This window comes from Arabidopsis thaliana, chromosome 3, assembly GCF_000001735.4.
Source record: "Arabidopsis thaliana chromosome 3, partial sequence".
Taxonomy (NCBI): Eukaryota; Viridiplantae; Streptophyta; class Magnoliopsida; order Brassicales; family Brassicaceae; genus Arabidopsis; species Arabidopsis thaliana.
The window spans coordinates 22,133,620-22,151,129 of NC_003074.8; the positions used below are offsets into that span (position 1 = coordinate 22,133,620).

General features: G+C 36.4%; 5 protein-coding genes, 4 long non-coding RNA genes and 2 other non-coding genes across 18 annotated transcripts; 6 read left to right on the forward strand and 5 right to left on the reverse strand.

The window, feature by feature from the left end:
- The first annotated feature begins 98 nt into the window (after positions 1-98).
- On the forward strand, positions 99-343 carry AT3G09255. Its single transcript, NR_141520.1, has one exon. It is a non-coding gene; the product is annotated as an other RNA (long non-coding RNA).
- A 988-nt stretch (positions 344-1,331) lies between these two features.
- GDI2 (RAB GDP dissociation inhibitor 2) lies at positions 1,332-4,927 on the forward strand. Its single transcript, NM_115855.4, has 12 exons — positions 1,332-1,624; positions 1,942-2,088; positions 2,178-2,285; positions 2,379-2,551; positions 2,648-2,759; positions 2,856-2,936; positions 3,043-3,105; positions 3,239-3,340; positions 3,616-3,740; positions 4,074-4,284; positions 4,371-4,445; positions 4,552-4,927. Exons 1-12 carry the CDS (start codon positions 1,538-1,540, stop codon positions 4,600-4,602), a joined length of 1,335 nt encoding a protein of 444 aa, NP_191551.1. The 5' UTR covers positions 1,332-1,537; the 3' UTR covers positions 4,603-4,927.
- A 176-nt stretch (positions 4,928-5,103) lies between these two features.
- AT3G59923 lies at positions 5,104-5,177 on the forward strand. Its single transcript has one exon. It is a non-coding gene; the product is annotated as a tRNA-Val (tRNA).
- Positions 5,178-5,227: 50 nt separating this feature from the next.
- Positions 5,228-5,299, reverse strand: AT3G59926. The gene has a single exon. It is a non-coding gene; the product is annotated as a tRNA-Asp (tRNA).
- Positions 5,300-5,872: 573 nt separating this feature from the next.
- On the reverse strand, positions 5,873-6,701 carry AT3G59930 (defensin-like protein). The gene is made up of 2 exons (NM_115856.4): positions 6,442-6,701; positions 5,873-6,328 (listed from the first exon to the last, which is right to left on the reverse strand). Exons 1-2 carry the CDS (start codon positions 6,506-6,508, stop codon positions 6,153-6,155), a joined length of 243 nt encoding a protein of 80 aa, NP_191552.2. The 5' UTR covers positions 6,509-6,701; the 3' UTR covers positions 5,873-6,152.
- Positions 6,702-6,969: 268 nt separating this feature from the next.
- On the reverse strand, positions 6,970-7,340 carry AT3G09265. The gene has a single exon (NR_141521.1). It is a non-coding gene; the product is annotated as an other RNA (long non-coding RNA).
- Positions 7,341-9,236: 1,896 nt separating this feature from the next.
- Positions 9,237-10,820, forward strand: AT3G59940 (Galactose oxidase/kelch repeat superfamily protein). Its single transcript, NM_115857.2, has one exon — positions 9,281-10,820. It carries the CDS (start codon positions 9,390-9,392, stop codon positions 10,644-10,646), a length of 1,257 nt encoding a protein of 418 aa, NP_191553.1. The 5' UTR covers positions 9,281-9,389; the 3' UTR covers positions 10,647-10,820.
- On the reverse strand, positions 9,274-10,662 carry AT3G09275. The gene has a single exon (NR_141522.1). It is a non-coding gene; the product is annotated as an other RNA (long non-coding RNA).
- AT3G59950 (Peptidase family C54 protein) lies at positions 10,661-14,093 on the reverse strand (the record flags this gene model as incomplete). Of its 5 annotated transcripts, NM_001340006.1 has the most annotated exons (10): positions 13,866-14,072; positions 13,272-13,344; positions 12,803-13,177; positions 12,643-12,728; positions 12,518-12,568; positions 12,019-12,398; positions 11,633-11,771; positions 11,324-11,379; positions 11,163-11,233; positions 10,849-11,033 (listed from the first exon to the last, which is right to left on the reverse strand). In NM_001340006.1, exons 3-10 carry the CDS (start codon positions 13,008-13,010, stop codon positions 10,849-10,851), a joined length of 1,176 nt encoding a protein of 391 aa, NP_001325933.1. In that variant the 5' UTR covers positions 13,011-13,177; positions 13,272-13,344; positions 13,866-14,072. The 5 variants fall into 5 exon arrangements, with proteins under 5 accessions (NP_191554.1, NP_850722.3, NP_001325933.1 ...); NM_115858.6 differs by having other exon boundaries at positions 10,661-11,033; positions 12,803-13,344; NM_180391.4 differs by having other exon boundaries at positions 10,661-11,033; positions 11,163-11,751; positions 12,803-13,344.
- On the forward strand, positions 13,324-13,526 carry AT3G09295. The gene has a single exon (NR_141524.1). It is a non-coding gene; the product is annotated as an other RNA (long non-coding RNA).
- A 476-nt stretch (positions 14,094-14,569) lies between the features above and the next one.
- On the forward strand, positions 14,570-16,964 carry ASHH4 (histone-lysine N-methyltransferase ASHH4). Of its 4 annotated transcripts, NM_001340008.1 has the most exons (12): positions 14,570-14,732; positions 14,813-14,933; positions 15,027-15,138; positions 15,240-15,339; positions 15,415-15,493; positions 15,593-15,764; positions 15,860-15,940; positions 16,021-16,171; positions 16,254-16,281; positions 16,360-16,450; positions 16,558-16,605; positions 16,696-16,964. In NM_001340008.1, exons 1-11 carry the CDS (start codon positions 14,715-14,717, stop codon positions 16,592-16,594), a joined length of 990 nt encoding a protein of 329 aa, NP_001319802.1. In that variant the 5' UTR covers positions 14,570-14,714; the 3' UTR covers positions 16,595-16,605; positions 16,696-16,964. The 4 variants fall into 4 exon arrangements, with proteins under 4 accessions (NP_001319802.1, NP_001326226.1, NP_001326227.1 ...); NM_001340009.1 differs by having other exon boundaries at positions 16,254-16,450; NM_001340011.1 differs by lacking the exon at positions 16,558-16,605 and having other exon boundaries at positions 14,710-14,732; positions 16,254-16,450; positions 16,696-16,719.
- The last annotated feature ends 546 nt before the right edge of the window (positions 16,965-17,510 follow it).

A 17,510-nucleotide genomic window follows, 5' to 3' on the forward strand; every position in this document is an offset into this window, starting at 1 on the left:
AAGTACTGCTTTTTAATACAAAAATATTCTCTTGATTTATTAACATTTGTCGAATCTTTAGTTGATTAAATTCTAATTATAGATTCTCTCTTCTTTCTGTCGCTGTTAATCTCCCATTGTAATTCAGAATCTATGGGAGGGGAACTCAAACTAATGACTACAAATCATATGGAGGAGACAAAAAGACTTGGAATTATTTTTAGGAATCATTCAACTTATAAGTGTTCTCATTTTTTTGTTGTCCCTTTAGAAATTAGATTTTAAATAAGTTGCGTCAACTATACAAAAACATTTCTTATTTTTATTCTATCTATATTGCATCACTAACATTTTTTTCCTTTCTATTTCTGTAGTTTAAAAGACTCGGGTCTTTTTACTTCTTTGTTTAGTGGTTATTATTACATTAAGAAGGAAAAAGTAAAACAAATCATCATATAAATAAGAGGACGATAAGGATCGGTCTTCAGCTATAAACAAGTAAAGAAAGTTGAGATTCGAAGACTCTTTATAAGTCATTGGATTTGTAGTAAATAACAAATTAACAACACAACAAATTAACAACACATATACTACAAATTCGAGTTAAAAACCCCAATATAATATATGCATCGACTACTAAACGCGTTTCAATGACTGGTAAACATATGTAACTATCTCTGTTACATATTGAATGAATGATGATGTAATAGTAGATGCTAACATAAGCTCACAATTATTTGAATAATTAAAGTCATAAATAAAAATCATCTATAATGCGTGTAAGCTTGCATAAAAATACAGTATATAACTTTTATTTAAAACTATTAAGTATCAACATCAATCGGAAAATGATTTGCTTTTGAAGTTATTACAACTAGTTTATTAAAAAAATTGTTATCATCATCTCGATTTTAATAATGCTATATATACTTAGTCTTTTATTTATTGTTATTGTAATATGCGAAAATGACTTGCAACTGAGTTGCTTACGGGCAAACCTGACCAAGATGTGGGAAGTTCGAAACTGCAAATATGTATAATTCTTAATAAAAAAAAAATATATCCTACATTTCTTCATTTTTTTTTTAAAATACTAATATTTGCATACTTTGTTGATTGAGTTTCTGAAAAATCATAATTGAGTTTTTAAATTAGTTGGTTTGTATGCATTTGACAACTTCCAATTTCTTTTAAATATATCACTTTTCATATATTCTTGTAGAGCTATAATTTTACAACAATAATTGAAATGTCGACCCAAAAATATACATTTAAAGGCATTTCGCTGATAAAAATCCAGTTTAGATGTATTTGTATTATAGGGGAAAACAATTATATTATTGGTTAATATTTATTAGTCGATATTGGGTACATATGTATGTTCTTTTACGATTATGCCATCAAAAAATTTATTAGCCATTCGAGAAACAAGGCATCTCTATTTTTTTGCTTCTTCTAATAGACTTCTTCGTCACTGATCTCCCACGACGATCTCCCAAACTCATTTCTCTACGTTCATCGATCTCTCTCTTTCTCGTTTGCTCTACGAAAATCAGCCATGGATGAAGAGTACGAGGTTATTGTTCTCGGCACCGGTCTCAAGGAGTGTATCCTCAGCGGTCTCCTTTCCGTCGATGGTGTCAAGGTCTCCTTCCTCTCTTTCCCCGATTCGTTTTTCGTTTTTCTTCTCTCTTATTTTCAATTGAACCTTTGAATTCATGATTGAATTTCGCATAATTGCTTTGATCCGGATTCAAAAAAACGGATCTCGGTGAGATTAGATTAGATCTCCCCGATTGTATGATCTGAGCTCAGGTTTTCGATCTTGATAATGATGATGAGATTTGATTGTCTAGTTTGAGCATGGAGATGATTGAAAATGTTTTGGGGCTTTTACATATGTACATTGACCTCTTAGTGTTCCCGCGATCTGATTATTGGTTTTGTGGATGTGACGAGTAGGTGCTTCACATGGACAGGAATGACTACTATGGTGGAGAATCAACTTCCCTTAATCTCAATCAGCTTTGGAAGAAGTTCAGGGGAGAAGAGAAGGCTCCTGAGCATTTAGGCGCTAGCCGGGATTACAATGTTGACATGATGCCTAAGGTATTATAGCTAGCTGCCATTTGTTTTGTTTTTATGCTAATCTTATCAATGTCACTTACTAACTCTTGTCTCTCAATGCCATTGACCAGTTTATGATGGGAAATGGCAAGCTTGTTCGTACCCTTATTCATACAGATGTTACAAAGTATTTGTCCTTCAAAGCTGTTGATGGAAGCTATGTTTTCGTCAAAGGAAAGGTACAAACTTCTCATTTGATGTATTTGTTGCTGACATTTTAAAATATCATTTTGCTGATAACTCTTAAATTGTTGATGAAAATTTTCCTGCAGGTTCAAAAGGTGCCAGCTACTCCTATGGAGGCCCTGAAATCTTCTCTCATGGGCATATTTGAGAAACGTCGAGCCGGCAAGTTTTTCAGTTTTGTTCAAGAATACGATGAGAAGGACCCAAAAACACACGATGGAATGGATTTGACCAGAGTTACAACAAAGGAACTGATTGCGTAAGCTTGATGTTCTAATGCCTTCTAGAGTTTATGGTGTTACTGACTTTCAAGTGAGGATATACGTGGCTAACCATTTATGTGACACTTTTGCAGGAAATATGGTCTTGATGGCAACACTATTGACTTTATTGGTCACGCAGTGGCACTTCACACGAATGACCAACATCTCGACCAACCCGCCTTTGATACTGTAATGAGAATGAAGGTGAAATTTTGTCAGACTTATCTTTCTTGTTATAACAGTTGTACATTTAGTTCTGAAGCAGCTAAGTTGATATTCTTGCTTTAAATGGCTGGCTAGCTCTATGCGGAATCTCTTGCACGTTTCCAAGGAACATCTCCATATATTTATCCTCTCTATGGGTTGGGAGAACTACCCCAGGTTTTTCTGTCATTCTGACCTTTGCCTTCTGTATGACTTTTCAAGTTTTATATGATTACATTTTTGATTCTTCTGTGACTTCTCTCTCTCTCTTCTCCTTGTTCAGGCATTTGCACGACTTAGTGCTGTCTATGGTGGCACATATATGTTGAACAAACCTGAGTGCAAGGTATTTTCTCTTTGTCTTCATGACAACTCTTTGTTTTCTTTCTTGTTGTGCAAGTCTGCAAGAGGGGAATGCACCGTAAGATTGTATTGGAGGAACGCTGTACTCATATATAGCAATGTTAATCTTATGCCAGGTAGAGTTTGACGAGGGAGGTAAGGTTATTGGTGTAACATCTGAGGGAGAGACTGCTAAATGCAAAAAGATTGTGTGTGACCCTTCATACCTGCCGAACAAGGTAATATTGCAGTTCTTAGCATGTTTAAATTTTCAATTACTGTGTCCATACTTATCCACGTCAGGAGGATCGTTATAAAGTTGCTGTTCATGAAACTTGTGACTTTTGCCGTTGGCCTGTTCATTATGTTGGTTGATTGCCATAGTTTTTATATTCATTCACACACTTAGTTCTTCTCTTCTTGTAATGACTAGACTGTGGTCTTGTTCAGGATTTTTGGAAAAATCTATTCCTTTTTGTTGTTTTTTATATGATGATTAATCACATTCAAACAGGTTAGGAAGATTGGCAGGGTTGCTCGGGCCATCGCCATTATGAGCCACCCGATTCCGAACACCAATGATTCTCACTCAGTGCAGGTCATCATACCCCAGAAACAGTTGGCCCGCAAATCGGATATGTAAGTTTTTAAACTTTAACTTTGATAAGCCAGTGGCTGAAAGGACTTGAAAAGTTGAAATACCTAGTGCATTTTTCTTTTTCTTTTTCTGTGTTACATAAGCTCCATCTCAATCATTTTGAGATACGTTTTTAAGCGTGCTATAAGATTTTCCTTGGTACATGTAGCCGGAAAATGAAAGTAATATTATTCAGGAACCCCCTTTAGTCCATAGCTTGAATTGCACATACACAGAATAATTTCGCCGTAGTGATGTTTGTTTTGTCATATGTAATCACTACTCTCTCTCTTTTTTGTTGGATCTGATGTTGTGAAACCTCTACACTCTGACAGGTATGTCTTCTGTTGTTCGTACTCCCACAACGTTGCTCCCAAGGGAAAATTCATTGCATTTGTGTCTACAGATGCAGAGACTGATAACCCTCAAACCGAACTAAAGCCTGGAACTGATCTTTTGGGTCCTGTTGATGAGATATTCTTCGACATGTATGATAGATACGAGCCTGTCAACGAGCCAGAGTTGGACAACTGCTTTATTTCAACGGTGAGCGAGATCTCTTTAGATTTTATTGCTGCCTACTTTAAGTTTGATGGGTTTTAAGTGTCTAACCCTGTCCTTGGTCCTTACAGAGCTATGATGCTACAACACACTTTGAGACAACTGTTGCGGATGTGTTGAACATGTATACCCTAATCACCGGAAAGGTAAAGTTTGTGAAATTCGCTACGGATATTTGTTGATGCGGTGGAAAGACATCTCAGGTTTCCTCGACATTTTTCACAACAAGTTTTGTTTCTTCTTATGTTGCAGCAACTGGACCTAAGTGTTGACCTGAGTGCCGCAAGTGCTGCAGAGGAATGAAGAATCATCACCAGATCGCTCCCTCTCTAGTTGATTTTCTAAAAGCTTGTTTTGCTCATTTCTCTGTTTCCGACTCTTGCTTTCGTGTTCTTTTTTGGTTTGAACTTTGAATACAAAATCAGAATGATCCTTCATGTTTTAGAAACTAACAACCATGTGTCTCCGTTTGATGTTGGATTCCTCGGTTAAAGACTTATAAATGCTCTTTAAAACTCAACTATTTTTCAGCTCCTTACTTTTGTTTCTCTTTGGAGATTTTAGATTGATCTTGAATATGATTTACCAACGAAATTTTCAGCTAACCTTGTGTTGTTTTCTTTTATATGAACAAGTTATTTTAACTTTGCGGTTGTGTCAGTTAAACAAAATAATAATTGATTCATCTAAATTCGTTTTGATTTAAGCTCTCCATGTGGAGATGGTATTGGTAGCAGCCAGACAACTCACCAAGTCGGTAATAATTAGTTATTAATAAAACTTTATTTTATTAAATGAACAAAAGGTTTCGTGGTGTAGTTGGTTATCACGTCAGTCTAACACACTGAAGGTCTCCGGTTCGAACCCGGGCGAAGCCATTATTTGCTTTTTCTTATAATGGAATTTTAAATTGTTAAAATAAAAAAAGCGCCGTTGCCGGGGATCGAACCCGGGTCACCCGCGTGACAGGCGGGAATACTTACCACTATACTACAACGACTCTGTTGATTAACTCAAACAACTCATGAAAAATAACTATTTTAATCACCGAACAATTCTATAGCAGACGAAGTCAACAGTAAAAGGAACACAATTTTCTACTTTTACTTTTTTTTTTTTGGTGAGTATTTCCTATTTTTACTAGACTAGATGGTTTTTTGACAAAAAAAAAAAAAAAAAAAACACGACACTAGATGGCTAAAAATAATTATTATCTTCGGAAACGGATGTTGACGTAAGGAATTGTAGTTATCTTTCCAGGTAAGATATGTTTTATCTTTCTAAGGACACTAATCCAAACATAGTTCATGCTAGTCATTTATAGTTGTTTGAAACATGTTGATTTCGGAATAAAATTTGCAGGTGTGATCAATACAAATGAAAGAATATTATACATATAAACCGTAAGTCGTGGTTCAGGTGTGGGTACATGTTGCGATTTTAATGAATTTCCAACTCAAAACTTATTTTAAATAGATAGATTAGCCCATGTTTTCTTATGACATGATAATCATCTATACTCTTTTGAGCAGGCAACATACATGTTTAAATCCGATTTTACTATCCAATAAATGGTCAATATTTGTAGATAATTTGTAGTGACAGAAATTTGAATATAGTTGGGAATGAAATGAGGAACACAAAACGAGTTTATTATTCAGAACGAAACAAAAGTGAACACAACATGAGCTTACATTTATTAGGGGAAGCAGTGAAGCTTTGCCCTTGATGTTTTATTTGGAAGCAAAAGAAACTTACACTTGAACCTCTTTACGATTTGGAAGCAAAAGTGAACACACACATGTAATGTCCTTATCACACCGAATGAAAAGAAAAGTTACACTTTAACCTCTTTACGATTTGTAGCAATGGCAGTGAGCCGGGACTCCCTCAACACGTCCAGCACAAACTGGTGGACTCTTGTAGAGAGCTACACAACACGCTAAGCAATCAGCATTTGAACCTGTAAACGGCTCCGGCCCGCACTCGCCTAAGAACGTGAAGCATGCAGCATCGCTCTTCAGGATTTCTACATTTTTACATTTCATTAAATTCATCAGCAAAAGATTATTATGTAAGTGTAACTTTTTGCATATACATATACACACAAAGTATAATAGAGATTAGAGAATATATTCGTACCGGTGGAAGCCACCAAAAGAACCAGCAAGAGAACGGTGAAGCTAACGGAGTTGAGGTTCTTTGCCATTTCTTTAATGCTTTGCGTTTAGTAAGACTTCTTTTTTTGCTCTTTCAATTTAATAAACTTTACTTCGATGAGACAAATCCACATGTGTAGTGATCTATTTATAGTCAAAAGTTTGGTAGATTTGTTGTAATTGTTTAATCTCTCCCTCTTTTCTTTAAAGTTTTCCCTTATTGAGCAAGTTCATAATGTCGCCACAATTGTGTATTGCCGCCAGTTTTTATAACATTTTATTTTCCATTAGTGGGATCTTCTTCTTATCACGGACTTGTTTTAAATAATCAAACAAAGGGAAAGTCGTTGTTGTCTTTATCGTTGTAACTCATTTTGTATACCCATTTTTAGTTTAGTTTAATCAACTATTGTTTGAAAAATGATAAAGTTGTTGTCTTTGACAGAGTGAGCACGAATCTTGGCAACTTTTTAATCATAAAATAAAAATGATTTGGCTTCATTAGTTCATTAATAAAGTTGAGGGTTTCAGCAGCATTGCAGTTATCATGGCGACACTATCTCGTTTTTTTAGCATTTCCGTAGTATGTGTTAACTTCTATGCATGTCAAAACGAAATAGAAAGGGATTTGTCTTCACAGAACCTAAAAAATCTCGTCTGCCTTTTATCTTAAGTTTCACATTAATTTTATTTAGTTGTCTGGCAAGGTAAACTAATCACCTATTTTATCTTTTTTGGAGGAATACTTACGTTTCTAAAAATTCTTATTTTGTTGGATTAATTGCTACTACCATTGTTTTGTTTGCTAAATAGTATGTATAATCTTAATTGGGAAAAGCCAAAAGGCATGAAAGATTTGAGGCGTAGGAGTACGCCTTCGTTTGTTTCCAGCCTTAAAGACGAAAAATACGAAAAAGAGATATCGATGTTCTTCTAGAAAGCACAGCTCATTTCTCGTTTATTTATTTATTATTCTATTTTTGAATACAATCATTTTCTTATAATACGTTCATATTCCGAATGATAACAAAGATCTCTTGTCATGCTAGACTCCTTAAAAAAAGGAAGAAGGTAAAACTGAAATTTATCAGTGTTAAACACTATAACAACATGTGCACGTTTTCATTTCTTTTTTCGATTTAGTAATATTTCGAGAAATAAATCCAGTTTCTTCAACGAACTAAAATAGAAATATACTACTAATTTGGGTTATGTTCTTTCAAAATGTTATGAATATCAACTGTTTTCCTCATCCGTCTTAAACAACGAGATAAAGACAAGACCTGATTTTCCCTCTAACGTTGATATAACATTTTTTCTTATATGTCAAACATATATCAAATAAATTAGGGAATTAATTTACTAATAAATGTTAACACACTAAACAATTGCGAAAAAATACTAGTCATAAACAGAAAAGCGAATGAAATGATAAACTAATATATAAATCGGAAAACATAATGTAAGCTTAATTTGTTAATAAGCTTGGAAAATAATAAGTAATTGTACATGAACCATGTTTAAAACAGGGCACGAAACCGTTTCAATTTACGTTTGTAAATCTTTATCAGAAAAACAAAAAAAAAGATACGTACGTTTGTAATAAGCACGTTTATAAGAGACGTACGTATCGTAATGGAATAGATCATCAGGGAGGAGAAATAAAGAACAGGTTGGCAGATGGTAGGAGTTAGGGATTGGCTGAAAAGGATCATGTCTTTTAATGTTGTCACACCTTATGATCCCACCACACTCGTTATTCAATTGCATTATTTTGGACATTATTCATTGCATTTTGGATAATGTTCATTGCCACTTCATCCCCGCATCGTTTGGGTTTGTTTCGTTTTGGCTCAATCAGTTTTCTTAGAGCAAAGTTATACTTAAATGAAGTGGTATGTGTGCCCTAATATAATATAAAAAGATAAAACCTCGAGGATACCTGAATTTTAAAAGGCTTGCTCTTCTTACAAATGAGAATTACGTCACTGTAAAACTGTATTGTTAATTCGTTAAATGGTAATGATATTTACTTGGATATTTGGATCATACATAACATTATTGAAGTAGATGATGATATTTATTTAGGGGAAATTGAGGGGGACGTAACGACGACGGTGCATGGTCCATGTGTCACCGTACTGATAGTTCGGATAAGAAAGAAGATAAGTCATCGTATCCACATGGACTTTCTTCTAGAACCTATTTTTATTATCCAATAGTTATCTTTAAATTGAAATATTATAACATGATAGTTCTCTTCTCGTACGAGTTTGAGTGAATCAAATCCCTCACGGCAATTTTTACATAATTGAATGCCTTTTTACTTAAATCTGAAAATACAAATCTATTAACTTGAAGAAATATTTTTATGTGGTCCTTCAATTAAGATTTATATGAATAATTTTACTAGTCATTCAAAAGATTTATTCAAGAGAGATTATCGATCCATACAAAATAAAATTTGCCATATTCGCCGACTAATTAAATGCGTTTACATTTGTCGTTTTCTGTAAGTGCAAATTTTTAAACATTGTCCATTTTGGATTGTCCGCCCTATCCTGTAGTTTTTTGTGTGATCCAAATTGAACAATACTAGCATTTTTAAATTATGTGTAGACTACTTGTCGAGTGTCTAGATCACACTATTGGTTTGAATTCGTAATTTTACTGTATTCTTGTTTGTTTGTTTTCGGAAAATATCTATAACAAAATAAGTGATAATAATAGAAGAAGAAAAGACGATAATTATCTAGGGACCGTTTTGTTCAGTGTCTTCTTTATCTTCTTTGTTATAAAAGCCTCTTTGCCACTTCTCTTACCAATAGCATCTCCTTCAGTGTCTCTTACAGTTTCCGATCTATCCAAATCATAGATTCTTTTATCTTCACAATCTGTTAGTGTCTCGTAGCTCTAATTAGGTAATAACTAATGGGAGTGTCAAAGAAGAAATCAGGTGAGATTAGAGGAGATTTAATCCCAGGGTTACCAGAGGAATTAGCAATTGAGTGTTTGGTTAGAGTTCCTTTTCAGTTTCATTCTTCCATCAAATCTGTTTGCCGATCATGGAAATGCGTTATCTCCAGTCGTTCTTTTATCAAGGAACGGATAGGTTTTGGTAAAGCTGAATCTCTTCTCTGCCTTGTTCAACCTCTGACTTCACCACCGTCTCCGGCGATGATGGAAGGTGGTGAGATGAGTCAGAAGAAGAAAGAGGAAGAAGAAGGCGAGTCTCAGATGACGCAGCAGCTGCTACAACCGCGTATTACTGGAACGCCACTTTACGGTTTAAGCGTTTATAACGCAACGCTGGACACGTGGCACCGAGTCGCGATTCCTGAACGGATTCCTTTGTTCTGCGAATGCGTTGCGATTCAGGACGCGGGGAAAGTGTTGTTAATCGGCGGTTGGGATCCGGAGACGTTGCAGCCTGTGCGAGATGTTTTTGTTCTGGATTTCTTCGCCGGAGAAGGAAGCGGAAGAAGGTTCAGAAGAGGCAGGCCGATGTCGGCGGCGAGATCGTTTTTCGCCTGTGCTTCTGTTGGTTCGACGAAGGTTTACGTCGCCGGAGGACATGATGATCAGAAGAACGCTCTCCGATCGGCGGAAGTGTACGATGTAGAGAAAGACGAGTGGTCGATGCTTCCTCCGATGACGGAAGGAAGAGACGAGTGTCACGGATTCTCGATGGCGACGGATCCTGGATTTTGTGTTTTGAGCGGTTATGGAACGGAGACGCAAGGCCAATTCCGATCTGACGGCGAGATTTACGATCCGATTACGAATTCATGGTCGACAATCGAGAATGTCTGGCCGTTTCCCGATTTGAGTCCGAGAGGTCGCACCGCCGCGGCTGCTGCTGAATTCCCCGGAGATTTTAGAGGTTGTCGGTTATGGTGTTTTATTGATAGCGAGAGACAGAGTCAGCCTCATTGGGAAGTTGAAGACGATTCGATGAAATGGAAGGTAATTATGGATACGATTCGGCTTCCGGTGACGACGATGACTTCGGTTTTTGCTGGAAGTTTGAGTGGCCAAGCGGTGGCAATGATTGGCGGTGGTGGTGAAGAAAGTGGAACGATGATGGTGAAGACGACGGCGGAGAAGAATGGCGGGAAGTGGAGCCACGTCAACACTCCCTCTGGTTTTTCGAGTCTTCCTTTCTCGTGTTCTTCAATCTACGTTTGAAGAATCTCTGTTGTAGAACACTTTGACTTAAGTCAACGTTAATAGTTAATACTTAATACATAAATCAAGTGAGAGTGGGTGATACTTTAATCTGGGTTTTTCTTTATTTATACAACATCAAATCTTAGTATCGATGTAAAAAGAATGGTATTTTGATAATTGAACAAAGTCACACAATGAAAAGAATGGCTAGGAGAAGTGTTCAAAGTAATTGCCAGTCATCTTCATGTTCCTCACCAGAGATCTCTGTAGATGTCTCTGTACTGCTGCTGGTTTCTGCAATCCCGCAGTCATTTCTTCTGTGAGATTGAGTCACAGTGAAGAGAGGAGCACCATTAGAGTCTCCGGCTAGCTTTGTTGCTCGGATACAGAAATCATCAAAATCATCTGTTACAAAGTAGGATTGACCACGTTATGAAAAAAGAAGTAACCGAATCAAACCGATAACTTGTTTATCCCAAAACCAAAGCCAAATCGTAAATAGGATTGACCACCACTCTTATAAACTGGTAATACCTTTGTGCTGGCAATAGAATCCGAGAGCTAGTGACGGGTCGAGTGACTCAAGTGGAACATAACGGAGGGTACTGTAGCAGATTTAGTAGGATTACTAAGAACAAGTATGAACCATGTAGAGACAGAGAACTAAATGAGGCAAAAAGATCAATCAAACTCACTTGCAATGGTAAGACGATGTGTCAACATCTTGATTTTCTTTCTTGACTGTCACTACCTACCAACCATTACCGATAAGGCTCAATCAGTGAGACTGAAATATGATATGAAGCACATGGACTGAGTAATATCAGTCCCCAAACCAATTAGACAATAGATAAATGAATGTGATGGAGACAATATAAGGAAAATATATATGGACCACCTTATATGTCTCAAACTTCAGATCGAAGTGTTAAGTTTTTTCTTGGAACTACAATAATTCTAGTTTGATTCTAAAATAAAGATTTATAAGGAGTGATCAAGAAAACCTGTTGAACATCATGCGGATCAAGGTAGAAACCTTTGTCTTCTTGAACTCCAACTATGTAAGTTGATGCACCTGGTTTGCCGCCCAAAATGCCGAGGCTTTGAGGGAACGTGAAAGTGGCTATCAGAGATGGAATGTACCTGAGAACAAATTTAGTCTCTTTCTTCAGAAAGATTTTGATAATTGCATAGCCAAATTCAATAAGAAGTCACTCAAAGTTTGCTATCATTATATACCCTCCAATCTGTAGATTTGTGTGTGCATGAAACTAAAAGCAATCAATTTTCTTTTAAGACTGATAAAATATCTTATGAAGAAAAAGAAAAGCTAAATTCTTGACGTCTATAGCACTTATCGTCTAGAAATCGTTTTGATAAAGTCACAAACCTGGGGTTCACTCTGTCAAGCCCGAGAACCAGAGGGACCAAGAGAAGAATTGGCGGCCACTCAGTTTCTCCTTCTGAAAATTCCAAACAAGTTTTGGTGACATCTTCAATACAGAGAATTGGAGCTCCACCTCTCTCTCCGTCTTCACTGCCAGAAACGATATGAACAGCCATGGAAAACGACTTGTGCTTATCATCAGTTTCTTCTTTGTTCTTCCGAGCTAATGATTCCCATGATCGACAAACAGCATATGGTCCTACCCATGACCCAGCAGCCAGGCCATAAGATTCTCCAGCTAGTATAAGATTGTGAATCGAGAATGCTGAAGCCTCAGTATCACCAAAAAGTTCTAAGATCTCTAAGTATTTCTCATCCGCGGGCTGCATTTCCAAACCAAAGAAGCTCATTTTAAGTGGCTTGGATTCATGACCAACCAGATTTATGATCCTAGTTGTTATATATTCAGTTACTAGAACATATATTGGATAACAAAGCTAACCTCGGAATCCTTTTTCCTCCAAGACCTTCCCAGCCTTTGAAATAGCAACGCCTGTTAAAGATACATAATTTTAGACCATGCATTAAGAAATCTGAAGCCTCCAGCAAAATGATAATAATAACTACCTGTGCGAAGAGCATCTGGCCGCTTCGAAGCATGCAACCCCAGTTTACATCACTAGTATAAGTTGTGTCTCCAATAGGCTCAAAACCTGGAAATGCCACAGTGAGTATTCTGTCAACAGTTTTATGCTGGTTTGAGTTTGAGGGGGGGGAGCATACAAACCTCTACGATATGTCATCAGTATTAAGGATGAAAAATCTTGTCTGAATGCGGCCAATACACGGCCAGCATCTGCTTCTTCTGAGGATTCACCCTCTGAGATTTTATAACAGACACCCAGGAGCCATATCTCACTAGTACTGCTGGAAATACCCGTCCTACTCGGCCCTAATACACGGTCTTGAAATCTCCTAATTGCCCCGCTAGCCATAGAAGCTGTTTTTAAAATAACTGTCCAACTACTATGTGTGGTGCAAACTGGGTTATGCCCTGAAGTTGAAGCTTCCCTACACAGTTGAGAAACTGGGGAGGAAGAGGCAACCACATCCGAGCATAACGTCAAGTTTGACTTGTTATCACTAGACGCGGAATCTGAAACTAGAGATGTCGGGGATGATATATCACGCTTTTCACTTGTGCTTGATGAAGAACATTTTGAAGGAACAAATCTATCACATATAGCCTTCATTACCTAGTCATTAAGCACCAAATACAACATGTCTGTCTCATAGAAGAAAACTCATACCCAGAGAATCAACCTTTGTCTGCAATAATAAAGCATAAGAGATAAAAATAGATCAGGCTAAAATTGAACAGAGATACCTCTAATAATTACTTCTCAAAGTGAGCTAATGCATTATCTTCTATAATCTCACTATTACACTCCATTTCAATATGCCCCAAAAATCGAATTTAGGAATCAAAGATGATCTAATGAACACAACGAGTAAGATAAAGGTACTCGAATCCGATATGCACAATCTCGAAAATGAAGAAATCCACAGCAGCAATAGAAATTCGAGACACAATCATGCAATAAGTAAAAGAACTCCGACGCAATTTCTCCAGGGCGGATCTCTACAGTAATCTCAAATGATCAATCAGTCAACTATAAAATTGGCAACTAAAATCTCGTATATATACACCAGAAAGCATAAGAATCAAAAGGAACAAGAGTAAGAGCTCGATTAATCACTAAACAAACGCAGAGAGTTTCATAATCCGATCCGAGGAACGAAATTTTCACAACTTTTGGAATTTCTAGCAGAATATAAAGATAGATCACCTGAAAAAACAAATCGGATCGTTGAGGCTGACTTGATACGACCTCCGGCGACGAAGACGAGAACGAGAGTGCGAATTAACGGAGACGAAGTTTGAATTGCGGAAGATCGATTTCGTGTAACCTTACGAAATAAAAGTTTCGTGTTCTCTCTCTCTCTCTTCTCTATTTTACGTAATTATATCTTTTAAGCTTCGAATATGGATCATTACATTTTATATTAGCTTCGAATATGTTTTTCCATTGGCAGTATAATTTTGTCACTAGTTCGTATTTGTCAAATGTATCAGTGTTAAACTAAATTAAACCGGCGACTTAAACCAAATAAATTTTACCGGCGACTTAAACCAAGTAAAGCAAATCGAATATATTGTTCAAAAAAATTCCTTGTGCGTTGAATATCTTGATATACAGAATATCAATTTTACGGTAAAAAGGAGTAATTATTTAGTTACCAATTGTGAATGATATAACTGTCTGGAATAAATGCAAATGACTAGTAATAAATTAATTATTTTGTTACCAAAAACAAAATGGGTTTGATTGTATTGGGCCAGTCCAAAAATCTGAAGCCCATTTATGTCTTTAAACGGATGAATGGAAATAAATCGATATTACTCTTTTACCCTTTTAAGCCGATTTATTGCCTTTTGCGCAGAAGGATTTCAAAATCCTCAAAAGGAAAAACAGCAACTGCCGCTCTTTCTCCGTTACGTCTTTTCACTCTCTGCAAATCGGATCCGCCACTACAAATTCATCATCATCCTCGTCTTCTTCTTCTCTTCAAATATTAGGCTTTGAAAAGTTTCAACATCAAATTTAGATCTTTCCCAATTAATCCGGTCTATTGCCATGTCTTCCTCGAAGAAGGTTACGTTCGATTCACAATCTTCATTTCTTCTCTTTATGAAATTATTTCTCGTATGATCTTAGTTTTTCTCTGATTTCAGGGTTCCGATCGGAATCAAATCAGGAAGTCGTTGAGGAAGTTAAAAAAGCAGATTGGGGAATTGGAGAAACTTGAATCTCCGGATCGGTTGAATAATGTGAAGCCTATCTTCATCAAGCGCAGTATCCTTTTCTGTTGTCACAAGATGCTATTTTTTTTTGTCATACAAAACTGTGGAATATTATTTGTTTTCACATGACGAGCTTGGTTTTAAGATATATACTTGAAGAAGAAACTCAAGAAGAAAGTTAAGGATCATGGCATATTCTGTTCTTGCTCCTTGGATCCTGGTTCTTCAACTCTTTGTGGCAGCGATTGCAATTGTGGGTATGTTCCATATCTGATCACAAGTACTTGTCTGACTAAATATTCGTGGCGGCATTGGTTCTGATTGTTGATGTATTGTTGGTTTTTTCCTTGATGTATAGGATTCTACTCTCAAGCTGTTCGTCTAGTTGCAAATGCAGTAGTGAATGCACCAACAAGCCGTTCCAACAACGACATATCAAGAAGATGAAGTTAGTTCAGGTTGGTTTATTACAATTTGTTGTCTTATATAAAGAATGCATTTTCAACGTTAGTTGAATAAGTTGTTGCTTGCAGACAGAGAAATGTGGATATGGGATTGTAGCAGATGAAGATATCAACTCAGGAGAGTTTATCATTGAATATGTGGGAGAAGGTGATGTTATTACCTTTGGTTTCTCATATATAGTTAGAGTACTGTTGTGATTACTCTGCTTACTCTTATCAATCTTCTTATATCCATTTCTTATTGTAGTTATTGACGACAAGATTTGTGAAGAAAGGCTTTGGAAGCTGAATCATAAGGTCGAGACAAATTTCTATTTGTGTCAGATAAACTGGAACATGGTGATTGATGCTACTCACAAGGGTAATAAATCAAGATACATCAATCACAGCTGCAGTCCTAACACAGAGATGCAGAAATGGTTCGTTTGTAACTTATTATCCATCTTCTCACTTTTCTTCTGTTCAAAACAATTGAGCAAAGTTATAGATCATGAACCTTTTTGTTCCCATTTAGGATAATTGATGGCGAGACAAGAATCGGCATTTTTGCTACCCGTTTCATAAACAAAGGCGAGCAGTTGACTTACGATTACCAGTAAGAACATTTCCTTGCATCACAACAATAAAGTATTTGAATGTAAATGTTTAGTTGTGTGATACTAATAAATATAGCAGGTTTGTTCAGTTTGGTGCAGATCAAGATTGCTACTGTGGTGCAGTGTGTTGCAGAAAAAAGCTAGGTGCAAAACCTTGCAAAACTAAGAACACAACCTTAGAAGAAGCTGTGAAGCCAGTGGCATGTAAAGTGACCTGGAAAACGCCCAAGGTAAATTTGAGCTTTGCCTTACTTTTTTTTAGTCATCCTGTGATTGCTAAACAGTAACTTGTCCTTTCAAACATATGGTTAGGGAAAAACTCGAGGGAGACGCATTGCTGGTTAGTATTAATTATTTGGCTCGATTATCGACAAGCTTCTCAATTCAGAGGTAAGAGAAACCAATTTGGATGCGTCAGGACAAGCTTGGAACAATCATAGCCAGAGGAAAATATGTTGCCGGGACTGCATTGGTGCGGTGATCTGGTTAGCACGTCCCATGAACCAAAAGTATAACTATCTTTCTTTTTTTCTCAAAAACCAATTTCTTCCACACCAAAGAACAGTATTACACGGCTCAGATGAAGGTTTTGACTCTAGTAGTTGACATTTTTCAGGTGTTTTGGAATCATTACACAATATGATGAGTTTTAAATAAGCACTTGGTATCTATTCATTTGACTTATTGCCAACACTGTTGTTCACATTCTATCTCAGTTTACGAAATCTAAAGAATGAACATTGACTTTGTCCAGGTCATGTATGAGGATGGTGTTACCGAGATCATCGACATGTGCAGAGAAGTTTGGAAGGTTGTAACTGCTTGATATTGTGACTGTTCCAAGTCTGATTTCATTCCCTTACATAGGATTACACTTGAATTGTCAAGAAATTTTGTAACCAACCAAACCGTGTCGGTTGGCAAATAGGTTTAGACTTTGTTGTTGTATGTATCCAACTTGAATCAGTAGTTCAGTAGTACATTACACTGTATGTGGAATCTTTGGACCAAATAAAGAAAAGTGTTTTTGGATTTTAAACCGGGGTTTTGGTTATTTAAGAGACAAAAAATCTCATACCCGGTTTGCTCTGTCTATAACTCGAGTTTGTTAAGCACGTGATTCTCCTTGGCAATGCTGCTATATCACTAGCCTACTGTCCGTTGTAGCGGATGATACCCACGCGCCGGTGACCGACAGTGGATTTGCCGTTACCGGTGGTAGGTAATGTGGGGTCGTAGCTCACCTACCTAACTAAATTTTCTTTTTCTTATGTTTAGTTGGAAAATAAGAAAAATATAAAAACTAGTTTTTTGTAAAGGAAAAGGATAAAATTACTATTATGGAAAAGATAAATTCCAAAAGTGAGGAAATATGTATTTAGCACAATAAAAAGTGATAGCAATGTGAGAAAAAAAACGTGATAACAGAAATGCTGTGCTAAATTTGGATTTCTTTGTTGAAAATATATTTACATTGATAAATATTATGTAATTAGAAAAAGGAAAATTCAAAATAGATGTGTAGAAAAACAACAATGTTGATAATATAATTTTTTATCTAAAGTTTTT

Excerpts from the sequence above, each read along its gene's own strand:
- GDI2 (NM_115855.4), top strand. The coding sequence starts at position 1,538 with ATGGATGAAGAGTACGAGGTTATTGTTCTCGGCACCGGTCTCAAGGAG. Across the intron at positions 4,285-4,370 it reads ACAACTGCTTTATTTCAACG|AGCTATGATGCTACAACACA; the intron begins GTGAGCGAGATC and ends TGGTCCTTACAG. Across the intron at positions 4,446-4,551 it reads ATACCCTAATCACCGGAAAG|CAACTGGACCTAAGTGTTGA; the intron begins GTAAAGTTTGTG and ends CTTATGTTGCAG.
- AT3G59930 (NM_115856.4), bottom strand. The coding sequence starts at position 6,508 with ATGGCAAAGAACCTCAACTCCGTTAGCTTCACCGTTCTCTTGCTGGTT. Across the intron at positions 6,329-6,441 it reads TCTTTTGGTGGCTTCCACCG|AAATCCTGAAGAGCGATGCT; the intron begins GTACGAATATAT and ends GTAAAAATGTAG.
- AT3G59940 (NM_115857.2), top strand. The coding sequence starts at position 9,390 with ATGGGAGTGTCAAAGAAGAAATCAGGTGAGATTAGAGGAGATTTAATC.
- ASHH4 (NM_001340008.1), top strand. Across the intron at positions 15,139-15,239 it reads GGCAGCGATTGCAATTGTGG|GATTCTACTCTCAAGCTGTT; the intron begins GTATGTTCCATA and ends CTTGATGTATAG. Across the intron at positions 15,941-16,020 it reads CAGTTGACTTACGATTACCA|GTTTGTTCAGTTTGGTGCAG; the intron begins GTAAGAACATTT and ends TAAATATAGCAG.